Below are 17,078 nucleotides of genomic sequence, written 5' to 3'. Positions count from 1 at the left end.
ATATTGGTTCTACAAATAACATGATTTATAATAATAGGAATAAGTCATTCATTCCTTGAAGTCTGTTCTTCCCATTTAAAGAGATTGGGGTTGATCTATGGCCTGACTCCACAAAGCTGTCATGGTTCCATTGTCTTTAAGATAATTAGCTAATAAAAATCTAACTATCCGAGTGCATATTCATCTGTTTTACAATTCATTTAAAGTACAACGGCCATTTCTCACGTATGCCTGGTACACTATGGAAAATTGATTTGGAGGTCTCCATGCATTTGATGTGATGGAGGGCTATGTGAGTGTAAGTTAAGGGCCACACTACTGTCGGGAAGACATCATAATCACTCTTCCCAATCCTCATAGCTCTCACAGTATACAAATTATTTTTTTTGAAAGCCCTTATGCACAGATCCCACTGTTCCCACACCTGATCTTCCCTCCATCCAGATTCCAGAATGGTTATTGGAAAAGGGTCAAATTACACAATCTTGACCATCAGAATTGTGCTAGAAACCCTCAATGTTGGCTGGTCCATCTAACCATAGGACAAGAGTTGGGGTGAACTGGGGAACATTCAAAAGGTGACATGTTGGCAGCATGGTGCAGCAAGATAAATAATATATCTGCGAGGGATCAGCAGAACCACAGTCTGGGTTCTGGGTATATTCTCAGCGATCCCCGTAATCTGCGGAGGGCAGGGTTCTTTATTGTTAATTCAATTTAAATTTTTGCTGCATTTATTTATTGAAAAATGTCAAATGCATGATAGGAACTAAGTAAACGTTATGATCAAAATGAAATCGAATTTGACGAGAAAATGCAATAGCACATAAAAAATCTCTGAAATCAAGGCATTTAATTTGTGTGATGTTTTGCTGTTGGCAGAACAACAATTTTTCATGCATTCCAACCTACATGTCATATTCTGGTTCTATTTTAGTTTAGTTTAGAGATACAGCGCGTAAACAGGCTCTTCAGCCCACCGGATCCGCGCCGACCAACGAACCCCGCATGTTAACACTATTATTCATACTATCCTAGGGCCAGTTTTTACATTTTTAGCTTTTCAACGAGATCTCACTAAGTTTCTGATTTCACCTTCTGTCCAAAGAGAGGAGGGAAATACATCCAAAAATAATAATGCAGCAACAAAGAACAGTTGAAATAATTACATTGCCAAATAGGTAATGCGATTAATTAACTGTTAATAACTTGATCTAATTTTTACTTTTCTTTACAGTCAAGTTATGAATTTCACTATTTCCCGAGTCAGGGAAAGGCATGCAGGAATATATACTCTCACATTTGAAAGCGGAAACTCAAATTGTACAGTCAACTTTCTAGTTCTTGTTAAAGGTGAGTAATGAAATAATTAAATATAATTCCAAGTGTGTGAAGAACTAATGGCTATTGTTCATCCACAGTCCCAGATCAATACTATTCAACTTCTCCAATTTATTTTCCTACATTTTGGGTAATATTGAGAAGGAAATACATATTAACATATCTGTGATAAGAAAGTGGTGGTTTGAAATTCTACTTGAGGATTTGAGCATGAAACCTAAGGTGACATTTTTGTTCAGTACTCAAGATGTAACTGAGGAGACTAGTGGCATCCTTAAACATCTATACCTGGACTTTTAGACAAGGGAAACATCACAAATAAACTAAAATATTAGTGGAAAGAAGTTATGACTGAAATACCCATTCCTGGGTTTGAGTACTGCACCTAAGGTGGCATTTCAGTTCAATACTGAAAGTGTGCCTCATTACTGGATGTTTTGCCTTTAGGTGAGACATGAATTGAGGTTTGATCTGATTGTTCAATACATAGAAACATAGAAAATAGGTGCAGGAGTAGGCCATTCGGCCCTTCAAGCCTGCACCGCCATTCAATATGATCATGGCTGATCATCCAACTCAGTATTCTGTACCTGCTTTCTCTCCATACCCCCTGATCCCTTTAGCCACAAGGGCCACATCTAACTCCCTCTTAAATATAGCCAATGAACTGGCCTCAACTACCTTCTGTGGCAGAGAATCCCAGAGATTCACCACTCTCTGTGTGAAAAATGTTTTTCTCATCTCGGTCCTAAAAGATTTCCCCTTTATCCTTAAACTGTGACCCCTTGTTCTGGACTTCCCCAACATCGGGAACAATCTTCCTGCATCTAGCCTGTCCAAGTTTCTATAAGATCCCCCCTCAATCTTCTAAATTCTAGCGAGTACAAGCCGAGTCTATCCAATCTTTCTTCATATGAAAGTCCTGACATCCCAGGAATCAGTCTGGTGAACCTTCTCTGTACTCCCTCTATGGCAAGAATGTCTTTCCTCAGATTTGGAGACCAAAACTGTATGCAATACTCCAGGTGTGGTCTCACCAAGACCCTGTACAACTGCAGTGGAACCTCCCTGCTCCTATATCCTTTTGCTATTAATGCTAACAGACGCAGATGATGAGAATGAAAATTGATCTTCTTTGGGTATAACGAAAGGACTGCACCTCTACACTTGCGATGTGAGTCATGGTGGATGCCATATTGATAAAGGCACTAGCTCAGACATACAGGTGGCTTCTGGTGACAGGTATGATTGGATAATCATGATGTTACATGGCAACAGATCTACAGGTCATGTACCATCTTAAATCAATGCATCTGCATACACAATTAACAGAAGGTAGAAATTCTCAGCAATTTCTCAGAAGGATTATTAATTGGTTACAGGTTTTTTTGTTGACGTCTTCTTTCTGTTTCTCCGCTGCCATCCACCAAGAGCCCTCATACACCACCTATTTTTACTTGTATAATGGCTTGATTGTACTCATGGATAGTATGATCTGACTGGACAGCACGCACATAGTTTTTCATTGTATTTCAGTACATGTGACAATAATAAACCAATACCTTCCTTCCAGCTGGCTCGGGCTCCTTAGCTGTACTAATATGGTGCAGATCTGCCTCATTACTGTCTTCATTTTCACTATATTCCTGATCTTCTCTTCCTAGATAAGTTTCAATTCTTGTTAATATGACACAAAAATAACACTGAAATGAGATAGTGACATGGGAGAGGGGAGTGAAGAAGGAGGAAGGAAAATTGAAAGGTCCTTGTGCACACCCTCTGCAGCGTGGAAATAAAAAAAGTTTCAGGTTGATGGAGAAGTGGGATGTGAGTAAGAGGATTAAGAATAGGTGATACCATCATCATTAATGTTTCAGGCTAACAGTGGACATGGTTCCGGTAATGGACTTCCCAGTTCTGGTCTGTACAGTCTTCTCCATAACTGTATGTGGGCATGTGTACATCCTTCTCCCTTTTCTCTTTGTTCGTGATGAATTCAGTTCTTTAATAATTTGTCTTGCAAAAAAGACAGAAGTATGCCAGTGAACATTGTACAATTTGTGTGATGTGGTAGTAAAGGTTAAACAGATAGAAGTGTGTGCAGGTGGAAGGATTCGCTTTGAGTATTAAGTTAGTGATTGTGATGTGAAGCATGTGAATTTGGGTATGATTCCTGATTGAAAACTAGAATGGTGAATTGAAGAGTGAATGTGGACAATGGCATGTTTGGCAGGAAGATGTTTTCACACATCTTAACCATGAATGTGAGGTTCTTCAACATCTTGTAGCACCAAATCCCGCAGGGCTTTCATGATTATCTGTTGTCTTCTGAATGTGTACTTTCATAATCTTAAAGACTTTTAATTAGGTAATCATTCAGCATTCTCTTATAGGTAATCATTCAGCATTCTCTTTTCCAGAGAACAGGGATGTTGCATGTCCAATCTTTCTTGGCGTATTACTTAAAGTAGTATTAAAATTATTTCCCTGCTTTGTCCAAGAAGTATGGAAATGAGAGGCACTGCATTGTTATGTATATAGATACTGGCATATCCCTTGGTTCCTCTACCCAAGGCAGAAACTTAAGGGCCTGTCCCACTTGGCCGTCATTTACGCGACAGGCCGGTAGTGACTGACGCGGGGCGGTCGCGCGCGTCATCATGCCTCCGCACAGCCGCCTGGAGAGCGTGACGTCATTTGAAGATAGACACAAAATGCAGGAGTAACTCAGCGGGACCGGCAGCATCTCTGGAGAGAAGGAATGGATGATGTTTCGGGTCGAGACTCTTCTTCAGTCTGAAGAAGGGTCTTGACCCGAAACGTCACCCATTGCTCCACTCCAGAGATGCTGCCAGTCCCGCTGAGTTACTCCTGCATTTTGTGTCTATCTCCAATCGTCTTCGCCCCGCTCTGAGAGTAGGAGTGGGGGCGGATCTGGAGCGTGAGCCCCAGGCCGAACTTTGCCTGCTTCTGCTGCTGCTAGAGGTGAGACTTTGCACCGTGCCAGCGTCTTGGGCCTGTCCCACTTTGGGCGTCAGTTACGCGACAGGCCAGTGGCGCGCAAAGATTTCATGCAGGACGAAGTCCACACTCCTCCACACCACTCCACACCACTCCATGCGCCCATCCAGCGCTACCCACGCGCTACCCACACGCTAGCAGGTCGCGTAAATAGCGCGCGAATGAAGGCCAAGTGGGACAGGCCCTTTACTTTCTGAAGAGTGTTGAACCTCTTCCCAGTACTTCTGCATACTAATTTTCAAATGCTCATTTTGCAAGTATATTAATATTTCCTGAATTTTGTTGATGCCTCTGAATTAACTATAATTCCCAATTTACCAACAAAGTGTACAAAATCATGAAAGGAATAGATTGGGTAGGGTAGACGCACAGTCTCTTGCCCAGAGTAGGGGAATTGAGAGCCAGAGGACTTTAAGGTGGGGGAGGAAAGATTTAAATTGGAACCCGAGGGTTAACTTTTTCACACAAAGGGTGGTGGGTGTAAGATGGGTGTACGAAACCAGCTGCCGGGGGAGGTAGTTGAGGCACGTACTATCACAACACTTAGGCAGGTACATGGATAGGACAGGTTTAGAGGGGTATGGGTCAAACACAGGCAGGTGGGACTAGTGTAGATAGGACATGTTGGTCGATGAGGGCAAGTTGATCCAAAAGGCCTGTTTCCATGCTGTATGGCTCTATGACCCTAAAGGATTAAAAAAAGTGGACAAAGCTATGTTGCCCAATGAAACCATCCATTCTGAACCTATAAAGTATAGTGCTTTTGAAATGTGAAAAGGAAGATATTAATGTGGGTTCACATGTATCAATTATATTTAGAGAACAAAAATACAAGAGGATAGTAAATATGCCATAGTTTCACAAAGCTGTTGATGGACAACATCAGGAGCACGGTAAACAGTTCTGAGTACGAGAGCCTATTGGAAGAAGAGCTGCGTGGATTTATCAGTGTGATAGCAGAACTCAAATGTTTTTCTTGGAAATGAAGTTACTTCTAGTTACGGAAGGCGATAGAAATGTAGAACCTTTTTTTTCCACAATTGATAACTTATGCTACATCAATGACCTGATGGCCTCGTCCAGTATATTTTATGCTTTTACTCTCATGCTTACATTTACTCACATAAAGGGTTTTCCCTGGAGCTTGGGGGTTACAGGTTGAAGTTTGCAAGATATTATGGGGAACTGGTAGGAAATATAGAGAAAAGGTACTTTTGTGAGTGTGAGAGAGTCATGGAATCATAAGTATGCCAATTATCAACTACGCATTACTACTTGCAGACTTGGGAGTGTTTGACTTGGGACATTGTCCAATAATTTTAATCAGCCTGTCAGCAGTAGAATTACTTTTATTTGATGCATGATGGAAATTGACCACAGTTGACAAATAACCCAGGTCATGTGTTTATTTTAAATATGAAAATGATGGATGTGGGGAAAAGCTTGTGTATGAGAGTAAAAGACAGATGGCCTGAGAGCTCATCTTTAGCAGGCTCAAGGAGCTAAATTATTGTTTTGTTTTTTTCTTTATTTCCTATGAGAAGGCACCAACAGTGCTATTAAGTACAGTTCTCAGTGTAGATCTTTGCAGCAATTTGCACGTTTAAAAAATGCCACATAAATGAAACTTATAGTTATTGTTCTTAATTATTCTACAAATGTATTGATATTTATCAATTACTTTTATTGTAACATTCACCTAATTGTGACAAATACATTGAAGTTTTTGACAAACCTAGATCTCTGTTTCACAATCTTATAGTAGGAAACTAAGAACTCCATAATTTGAGTAAAGTTAGTCCTCTTGCAAACTGTAGGTAACTGGAGAAATGTTCGTCATTTGTTTGTTAGTAAAGTTTTACATGTTTCTGAAGGCAAGTAATTTCATTTCACAGCAAAACCCAGGAAGCCAAAGTTGGCTATGAAAAAAAACGCATTGGATTGCACAGCAGAAAATTACCTTGATGCAGAGCTCAATTGGAGACGTGATTGTACAAGGTAAGCTTCACTTTCATGCTTAGCTGCTACCATCTCCATTTGATCTCTTTGTTACATACACCATTTCTCAACATAAAAGTGGGAACTGTTACAAAGTGCCAGGCCATGATTTACTTATGTTTCAAAAAAAGAATGGAAGATATTGGAGATTGAGTTGGGATAAGAAGTGCATTTCACCATGTAGCATTTCCAAATAAGTAACAGGACTAGGAAGTTGTTACGTGACAAAATGATGGTGCAAACACACACTCTCCCACTTTGTGGTTCAATTCTTGAATACACTAGTCCAGTGGTGATCAATGGTGGAACTTAGTAGGATTACTTTGTTATTTTTTATTCTTTAAAAGTTTATGAAACTTGTATTGTAATAAACATTTAAATATGTCAAGTAACAGGTCAGACTGCACAAAGGGAATTGTTATTACTCATATATATTAGGAAGGTAAAGTTCAATTTGGTTTTCCCACGTACCTGCAATAACATTACAGTTTCTGCTTTGTCTGGGATTTCAACGTCCCTTCTGCTTACATTACAAGTGACAATAAGGAGAACTTCAGAAATTATCAAAAGATAGATAGATAGATAGATAGATTGATCCCTACAAAACACCCGCCATATTGGCTGTCAAAGTCAGGCAGAAAGATCTTTACAAAATGATTTAAAACATATAAAACCTACTTCAGTGGGTGGATGGCAAAGGAATTCAAGACTTGTTCAATAAACTTAAGTTATGAAGAAAATTTAACATGATAAAATGTAGCAACAAATTCCATTCTTAGCCAATTTGTTATAACACAATGCTCTCATAAACCTTGGAAGAATGTGTTAATTCCCTGCATTAACAACATATTTTGAAATTGCAGTTCTTCAGATTTGATCGTTGATAAACGTTTTGAATCCACTGGATCGTTTGGCATGACAAGAGTTAAAAAAGAGGTTCCAATTAAACTCTTAAATCTTGGTAATGAATGTTGTTGTTCCAGCAATATCCTGGGATCAGAGTGTTCAAGTCTTTACACACTAGGTAATTATATACCATCAGAAGCCCATAAAAGTATCAAATGTTGCAGGGTAAATTTTATTGATAATTCTAAGAATTGTTCCAATAACACCATGGTATTTTAAGGAACGTAATGAAAATAACTGTCTCTTTTTTCCTGATGTTTGATTTAATGTTAAGCATTCTGTAGGCTGTGCCTAAAGGTTTTTGGGCTGTAAATGCATAAGAAACTAATTGCTAACAAGAGTGAACTTAGAATTTAGGATTGAACTCACTTACTTGAAACTCTACTCCATGTATTGGACTACTTTAATCTCTGGCGCTTGGGTATGGGATCAGGAATGATATGGGTGGGAGGGGGGAGAAGAGGGATGTGGGAGGGGTGTGTGTGTGGGGGAGGGGTGTGTGTGTGGGGGAGGGGTGTGTGTGTGTGTGTGAGGGGGGGGCGTGTGTGTGTTTGGGGGGGAGGGGTATGTGTGTGTGTGGGGGAGGGGTATGTGTGTGTGTGGGGGAGGGGTGTGTGTGTGGGGGAGGGGTGTGTGTGTGTGGGCGGGTGTGTGTGGGGGAGGGTGTGTGTGTGGGGGAGGGTGTGGGTGTGGGCGGGGGTGTGTGTGGGCGGGGTGTGTGTGTGGGGGAGGGGTGTGTGTGTGGGGGAGGGGTGTGTGTGTGGGGGAGGGGTGTGTGTGTGGGGAAGGGTGTGTGTGTGGGCGGGGGTGTGTGTGGGCGGGGGGTGTGTGTGTGGGCGGGGTGTGTGTGGGAAGGGGGGTGGGTTGTGTGTGGGCGGGGGGGTGTGGGCGGGGGGTGTGAACGGGGGAGGGGTGTGTGGGGCGTTGTGGGGGCAGGGGGGGGTTGTGGGTGCGGGGGGTTGTGTGGGGTGAGAGGGGTGTATCAAAGGTATTTTATTGGTCACATTCACATACACCTAGGTGTAGTGAAGTGAAATGCTTCTTGCCATTTTGCAGCACATAAAAAAGGAATACAGACATAACATTAATAAGAGTTTTAAACATAAAGAACATCCCCCACAATGGTTCCCATTATGAGGGAAGGCACAAAGTCCAGTCCCCAACCCCAGTTCACCCATAGTCGGGCCTATTGAGGCCTCCACAGTTGCCTCTACGGAGGCCGGATGTTCCAGGCCGTTCTCGCCGGGTGATGTTGCTCCGGCGTCGGGAGAGTCCTCTCAGCGGTTTGGGAACCGTGGAACGGCCGCTTCCGTACTGGAGGCCGCGGCTTCCGAAGCCAACAAGGCTGCACCGGTTGGAGCTCCACAACTGGCGATCTCATCTAGAGATCCCAGGCTCCCAGTGTAAAGTTCAGCACTGCCGCCCGCAGCTGGTCGCTCCACAGTCCCGCAGCTCCGCGATGTTTTCCTCAACGAACTTCAGCTCACCGGAGCTCCAGCGCGGCGACCCGGGCAAGGCATCGCCCGCTCCGCGATAGCGCTCCAGCGCTGTGCCGCCGCCGAAGCCGAGGTTCTGGGCGGTCCCCGACAGGAAACGCCGCTCCAGGCCCGCTGGTAGGCCGCGAGGACGGGTCGAAGCTGCAGCCCGGAGAAAAGCTGCCTCTCCGACCAGGTAGGGACCCTGAAAGGTAGTTTCCCCCTTCCCCCTTCCCCCCCCACCCCCCACATAAAAAAGTCTAGACCTCCAAACAAAACACTTTAACTAACTAAAATAAAAATAAAAAGATGAAAAGACAGACAGCTGCTGGCTGGGCAGCCATGCACAGGACAGCTAGGTGTGTGGGCGGAGGTGTGTTTGTGGGTGGTGGGGGGGGGGGGGTTTGTGAGGGGGTGGGTGTGTATGTGGGGGAGTGTGGGGGGAGGGGGTTGTGGGTAGCAGTGTGTGGGTGGGAGGGGGTGTGGGTAGTAGGGTGTGGGGGATGGGGTGTGTGGGCGGTGGGTTTGTGTGTGGAGGGATGGGGTGTGTGGGTGGTATGTGTGTGTGGGGGGAGGGGGGAGGGGTGTGTGAGCGGGGGAGAGTTGTGGGGGGAGAGGTGTGTGTGTGGGCGGGGGAGGGTGAGCTTGTAGAAAAGATGCTGAAGAGCCATGGGGGAGAGGGGGGGGGCATCACGGGGGGGGGGGGGGGGGCAGGAGCCTGCAAGGGGGACCAGAGGGGTAGTGGCTGGAATTGGCTGTGCGATAGGGACTCACAGCAGTCGCTGGTCATTCTCCTCCACCGGGATCAGAGTCTCTGCTTTCCGTTTGGCGACAATAGCGACATCTCCGATTCCGGGCGTGGGCTGGGTCTCCTACGCTGGGCTGGGCTGGGCTGGGCTGGGCTGGGCTGGGCTGGGTCGGGTCTCCGATGCTGGGCTGCTGCTTGGGGCTGTGTTGGGGCTGGGGAGCTGCTTGGGGCTGGGGGGGCTGCTTCGGGTCCCTCCAAAAGTCCAGTTGGAAACCTCTGCCAGCCATTCTCAGCTCCAGTAAAGACGCGATGGCGCAGGAAGGGGCGGACTGTCCCGGGGAGTGATGGGGAACAGACTAATCCGCGCGGCGCTGGAAGGCAGGAGAAGAGATCGATCTGTGAAGCCTTCAGGCAATATCTCTGAGGACGTGATTTACCTCCTTCTGTCATAGATGGACCTCTAACCCACGCCTCCTCTGTCCCGGAGTTCTGCTCTTGCTTTCCCTCCTCCCAGACAGAATAAGGAAAGATTTTCCAGGGTCCTCATCTTTTACCCCACCAGCTGCCGCATCCAATACATCATACTCTGATATTTCTGGCACCTCCAACGTGATACCTCCACTAGTCACATCTTCCCATCTCCACCCCTTTTCGCATGCCGCAGAGAATGATCCCTCTGTAACTCACCCCTTCCCACCTAAACCATTAACTGAACACTTTCGCTTGGTTCCCCTGCATCTACTGGATCTCCCGGTTGAAAACTATTTTAACTCCCCTTACCACTCCTCCAATGCCAGAGTGAGGCCACTTTCAAACTGGAGGAACAGCACCTCATATTCCGCTTGGGTAGCTTACAACCCAACTGTATGAACATTGAAAATTCTCCAATTTGAAGTAACCTATACCCCCCCTTCTCCCCATTTTCTCCCTCACACTCCTCCTGCTGCCCTCTCTTCCCTCCCCTGTGCCCCACCTGAACTCCAACCTATTTCTCCCTTCCACCAACCCCCTTCCCCCCTCCCCCTCCCCCGCTACTTTCCACTCCCTGGCCCCACAATCCACAACTCTTCCAACTTGGGTCACACCTTCTGCTCTTATCATGTCTTTTATTCCAACCATCTGCCTATCAAAAACCCCATTGCCTGTGCCTACCTATTACCTGTCACACTTTGTCCTGCCTTCCCCCTTTTCCAACTTTCTCCCCCCCCGCTTCCCATAATCAGTCCGAAGAAGGGTGTCAACCTGAAACATAATCTATCCATGTTCTCCAGAGATGCTGCCTGATCTGCTGAATTACTTCAGCATTTTGTGTCCTTTTGTCTTTTGAATGTTGTTATAGTACCTGCCTGAACTACCTCCTCTGACAGCTCATTCCATACACCCGCCATCCTCTGAGTGAAAAAGTTACCCTTCAAGGCCCTATTAAATTTTCCCCTCTTCCCGTAAACCTGTCCCTTGGTTTTTGATTCCCCTACTCTGAGTAAAATACTCTGTGCTTTCACCCTATCTATTCCCCTCATATACACCTCTATAAGTTCACCCCTCAGCCTCCTGTGCTCCAAGGAAATCGTAATATTTTCTTTTGGTCATAAAAGTTGATTACCATATTTTAAGGATAATATATGGTGTATAGGTGTACACCTATAATCTTCTTAGAATTTTGTAAAGATATTTTAAATTGATATTTCCAAGTACTTGGAATTAGAACCTTGGTCATTTTATCTTTTCCTTGCACCATCTACTACTTTCCAACCACTTCTCTTTCTAAAATCACAATCACTTCCCTATCTGCCTCCACTTCTCTTTTCTGAGACAGCCCCCACTTCTGTCTCTGAGAACAACGCTGCTTCCCTTCTCTAGGTCGCCCTCCTTCTGTTCTGTGAGATGACAAGCATTTTCCTTCCTTGTTAACAGCTGTTCCCATCATGGTCACAGCACCTGCTCAAACTATTTCATACAAACAAAGTAATCAACCGGTTGATAAATACTTCAAAATACTGATCCACATACCCAACACAAATGGTACTTGGTAAGGGGCAGCACAATGGTGCAGCTGGTAGACCTGCTGCCTTACAATTCCAGCAGCCTTGGTTCAACATTATTTACGTGTATTGTGTTTACAGGCCCGTTAAGCTGCTGCAAATAAGATTTTTTTTGTTCCATTGACCACCAAACACTCTTGACTCTCGATTAAATCCTAACCTCCAGTTTTGCCTGCATGGAGTTTGTACAATTTCCATGTGATCTTGCAGGATTCTCCTGGATGATCCTCATTTCTTTTCGGGAATGGTGGAAGGTGTCAGTTTAAACACCAACTATTCCTTTGCCTCCGTAGATGATGACTGACCTGTTAAGCCCCTGCAGCAATTTGTTTCTTGTTCCAGATTGGCAGGTTAATTGGCCGTGGTATATTGCCCTGTGTGCATAGAGTGTGCATGAAAAATCTGAAGAGTGTTCTTTAGGCAGCATCTCTAAAGAACATAGATGGGTGACGTTTTAGGATTCTTTTTAGACTGATTGTACAAAGGGGAGAAACATGAAAGAGAAGTGGGGTGGAGGGGCAGGACAGGACAAAGCTTGGCAAGTGATGGGTGGCTTCAGGTGAGGGGAGATTTTGATTGGCAGATGGGTGGACAAAGGGTAGAGATGAGAAGGAGAGAAACGGGAATTTGGTTAGTTTCTGTCTGAAAATTAGTCACTGAAATGTACTTTCCTAGCTAAAAGTATCGTTTTTTAATTCATTTGTGTTAATTCATGTTTAGTGTTGCAAAGCCTTTAGTAAATTTTATAATTATAATGTTTTTTGCCTTTGAATTGTAGATCTTAATATCAAATCAGACATAAAAATTCCAGTCCTACATGTTTACCGTAAAGTTGGTGAACAATTTCTGATAAGGTGTATCGCTTCATACAAAGATTATAGATTCAATGTAGCCTGGACTAATGACACAAAGGCAGGACGTACAACAGAGGTATGACACTCACTTTAATTGTTTTAGTATGTATTACTTCATAAATTTCAATGCAGTTATTATTATTTTATCAATAATGCAGGTCCTGCACACTGAAAGCTCACGTCAAACATTTGATGCACGTGTAAAATATAAGTACCGGTTTATTAATTCAGTAAGTTTAAAAGATAGTGGATCGTATACATGTACTTCTACACAGCATTCAAACAAGACAATCAAGTTAACAGTATTTGGTAAGTTGATGTTTCATAATTTTGCATTTGAATAATTGGAGTTGAAAAGTGCTACAATGAGCTAAATATTAACCTCAAAAGCAAAGACAGAGATAGCCCAAGATACTTTAAAAAAGAGCTATCAAACAAAACTGATAAAATATGTTACAGAGTGATAAAAAGAACTATCAGGACAGATATCCAAAGACTCATTCAAAGTGGTATGATTTTTGGAACATCAGATGAGAGGGGGGGTTCACAGATAAAGGTATAGATTATGATGCCAGCGACAGATGGGCTGAGATAATTGGATGTAAGAAAATAAGTGATAGAAGCAAGAGTGGTCCATTCAATCCCTGTCTACCCTGCTGTTCATGTCCAAAGATCTACAGATAAAGACATAAAGCCGTACCACATGGAAAAAGTACCTTCACCCACGAAGTCCACACTGACTGTCATGTACCCATTTGCAAAAATACTTCACTTCTCTCATTTAAAATAATCTGAAATTAATCTGAAGAAAGGTCTCGACCCGAAACGTTGCCTATTTCCTTCACTCCATAGATGCTGCCTCACCCACTGAGTTTCTCTCGCATTTTTGTCTACCTATCTCATCTTATGCTTTTCCCCCTTCCCATCAACTTCTCACTGATTTTATCACCTACCGAAACCACAGACAATTTACAGTGAACAATTAACCTACCAATCTGCATGTTATTGGGATGTGGGAAAAAGCTGAGAACCAAAGGAAAACCCCTTGCAGTCAAAGCCCAATAATTGAACCCCACAGTCAAACAGTACTGAAGGTGAGGAACCTGGGTCGCTGGAGCTATATGGTAGCAGTTCAGCTAATTGCACCAGAATACCATCTCCTGCCTTGAATATACAAAGCTGGCCCTTTGGCTCTTTAAACCTTCTCTGTCATTTATTAAACTTGTGCTTAATGTTCTACCTCACCTTTGTTTTACTGCACTATCCCCATGTAACACGATTTCCTTAATATCCAGAAATCTATCATTCTTTGTTTTGAATTAACTCAATGGCTGAACGCATACAACACTCTGGGGAGAGAATTCCCAAAGATTCACCACCTTCTGAAGGAAGAAAATTTTCCTCATCTCTGTCCTAACTAGCCTGCCCCTTGTTCTGAGATTATGACCCTTGCTCAAGATTTCTCAGCCAGGAGAAACATTCTTCATAGAAACAAACAACTGCAGACAAAATGCATGGGAAGGAACCGTAGATGCTGATTTACACCAAAGATAGACACAAAATGTTGGAGTAACTCAGCAGGTCAGGCAGCATCTCTGGAGAATAGGTAATGTTGAAGAAGGGTTCAGACTTGAAACATCATGTGATCCTTTTCTCCAGAGATGCTGCCTGACCCACTGAGTTACTCCAACATTTTGTGCCTCTCTTTGGAATAAGCCAGCGTGCAGTTTCTTCCTACACCCCAGGTTTAGTTGCACTATGAAAATCAAAAAGGCTACAGATGCTGGATATATGAAACAGAAAATGTTGGAAATTATCAGCAAGTTGGGTAACATATGTGGAAGCCAAAATAGAGTTAATGCTTGAGATGAACAAAACATTGGGCTCCCTGTTTTTCTTGCTGAATCTGAATGTTTATCTCCATCAATTAATGTAAAAGGATACCTAACCAACATCTTTAAACCTCTGACATATAATAAAATACTCCACCTTTTTATTAGCGGTCAACAGTTTGATCACCAGAGGATCAAATGAACAGGAGGTGGGTCTAGTGGATAGCTTGTGCCTGGAGAGAGAAGGCGGCAAATGGGGTGGAATCAAGAGAATGATGTAATTTTAGATCGGAAGAGGGTCAAAGGGAAGGATGCAAGCAACTGTGTAGCAGAATGGATAGACTCGATCGTTGTGACAAAAAAGTTTGAGTTCTACATGCTTGTTACTAGTAAAGTTGTAGAAAATTAAATTGGTGTTTAAAAAGACAATTTGTGCTGACGAATAGAAGTTAGAAGTTAACTTTGGATTTTGAGACAATAATTAAATAATGATCAGTTTTAACTAGGAGGACACAACTAAGAACTTAATTGAGCCTAATGTAGTTTAACCCAATCTTGCAATTGGTGGTTAAACCAATTTTCAGCCAAAACATTTGAAGTTGAATCATCCTGAAGGCGAGATCATGTGGGATCTAGTATAAGCTAACCAATTGGATAACAAATTGGCTTGTTGCTAGGGGTCAGAGTGTAACAGTGAATAGTGCGTTGTCAGATTGGAGGCCTGTGACTATTGATCCATTGTTTTTCTTCATCTATATTACCAATTTGGAAGGAAATGTGGTTGGCATGGTAAGTTTGTGGATGACACTAAAATTGATGGCTTAATGCACAGTAAAACGGTTACGTGAGATTTCGAGGATCCAGATCAACTGAGATAGTGTTATATTTTGCTAAGTTGAACCAGGAACATTGGTGAGTCTTCACTTGGAGTATTGTTTACAATTTTGATCCTTGCTAGACACTGGTTTAGGTGCAGAAAAGGTTCATAAGATTCTTACTGATACAAGATGGCTTAAGGAGACGCTGGATAGGCTGGGACTTTTGATCCTGGGGAGTAGGAGACTGAGGGATGATTTTATAGAAGTATATAAAATTATGAGGGGCATAAATAAGGTAAATGGTCACACTCGTTTTCCAGGGTAAGGTAGATTAAAACTGGAGGTTTAAAGGGGTATGGGCCAAATGCAAGCAAATAGGATGACCTCAGATAGGCAACTTGGTCAGCATGGGGAAGTTGGGCCAAATGGTTTGTTTCCATGGTGTATAACTCTATGATTCTATCCCCTGTGCTTTGAGAAGTTGTACCTGATAAAAAAAAGATTGATTGAGGTAATAAGGGAAGTTACAATACAAATTAAATCTGGAACAGGAACTAAACCTGGCTCAAGATTGCCCACATCTGGTTTTAATGTAGGCGGAATGGAGGGCAAGTGGCCAGATAATTTGTAGTAAGTAGTTAAAATGTTATTGTGGCACTGACTATATTGTTCTATTTTTAATAACAGAAGGCTGAAGGGAGGTAAGAAAGGCAGATTTTATGCAGTAGGAATATTAGTCACTTCCTTTGTTGAGAATGAAAAGCGAGAATACTTACTATTGGTTTATTGGACAATTAACTACCCTGGCCTAAGGCAATCTCATTGCACTAATTTGTCAATGTGTTTCCCTGCTCATTCCCGACCTGCAGATAATCATCTTTTTACCCCCACTAACCACAATCAGTCTCCATGATCAATGAAGAAATCCTACCATCCACTGTAAGATCCAGTCAGCGTAATACGACCACCTCACAAACCACCATTTGACTTTGCATACAGTATATAATCATACAACATTTTCGCCACCTCCAACGGGATCCCATTACTGGCCACATCTTCTCATCTCCACCCCTTTCTGCTTTCCGCAGAGACCATTCCCTCCGTAACTCCCTGGTCAACTCCTCCTTTTCCACCCAAAGCACCCCCTTCCCACTTGACTCCATCCAAGGTCCCTGACAGTCTTTCCAGGTGAGGCAGAGGTTTACGCACCTCCTCCAACTTCATCTACTGTATCCGCTGTTCGAGGTGTCAACTCGTGTACATCGGCGAGACCAAGCGCAGGCTCGGCAATCGTTTTGCTGAAAACCTCCGCTCAGTCTGCCTTAACCTGCCTGATCTCCCGGTTGTTCAGCATTTTAACTCCCCCTCCCATTCCCAATCGGACCTTTCTGTCGTAGGCCTCCTCCTTTGTCAGAGTGAGGCCCGGCGCAAATTGGAGGAATCATATTTCCCTCATATTTCGCTTGGGTAGCTTACACTCCAGCGGTATAAACATTGACTTCTCTAACTTCAAATAGCCCTTGCTTACAACCCCATCAGCCCTCACATACAACACATAATCCTCCAAAATCTCTGCCACCTCCAAAGGGATCCCACCACTAGCCACATTTTCTCATCACCCCTTTCCGCCTTCCGCAGAGATCGTTCCCTCTGCAACTCCCTGGTTAACTCATTCCTTCTCACCCAAACCACCCCCTCCCCAGGTATCTTCCCCTGCAACCGTAAAATATGCAACACCTGTCCCTATACCATCTCCCTCGATCCTGTCCAGGGACCGCAACAGTCCTTTCAGGTTAGGCAGAGGTTCACTTGCACCTCCTCCAACCTCATCTACTGTATCCGTTGTTCAAGATATGGACTCTTGTACATCGGTGATACCAAACGTGGACTGTGCTATCGTATCGCTGAATACCTTCGCTCAGCCCGCCTGAACCTACATGATCTCCTGGTTGTCAAACACTTTAACTCTCCTTCCCATTCCCACACAGACTTTTCTGTCCTAGGTCTCCTCCATTGTCTGAGTGAGGCTAAACGCAAATTGGA

The 17,078-nt window shown here is 43.5% G+C and overlaps 1 protein-coding gene across 3 annotated transcripts in view; it reads left to right on the top strand.

Moving 5' to 3' along the window:
- Positions 1 to 17,078, top strand: part of flt3 (fms related receptor tyrosine kinase 3) — a 69,320-nt gene that overhangs the window by 27,392 nt on the left and 24,850 nt on the right. For all 3 annotated transcript variants that reach the window (XM_033022835.1, XM_033022834.1, XM_033022833.1), the window contains 5 exons: positions 1,238 to 1,353; positions 6,258 to 6,360; positions 7,224 to 7,384; positions 12,310 to 12,461; positions 12,544 to 12,694. In XM_033022835.1, coding sequence (XP_032878726.1) covers positions 1,238 to 1,353; positions 6,258 to 6,360; positions 7,224 to 7,384; positions 12,310 to 12,461; positions 12,544 to 12,694 — 683 coding nt within the window. The remainder of the gene's footprint in view (positions 1 to 1,237; positions 1,354 to 6,257; positions 6,361 to 7,223; positions 7,385 to 12,309; positions 12,462 to 12,543; positions 12,695 to 17,078) is intronic.

Source organism: Amblyraja radiata, chromosome 6 (assembly GCF_010909765.2).
Source record: "Amblyraja radiata isolate CabotCenter1 chromosome 6, sAmbRad1.1.pri, whole genome shotgun sequence".
Classification (NCBI taxonomy): Eukaryota; Metazoa; Chordata; class Chondrichthyes; order Rajiformes; family Rajidae; genus Amblyraja; species Amblyraja radiata.
The sequence above is the reverse complement of the archived record's forward strand: the minus strand, read 5'-3'. Positions and strand labels throughout refer to the sequence as shown.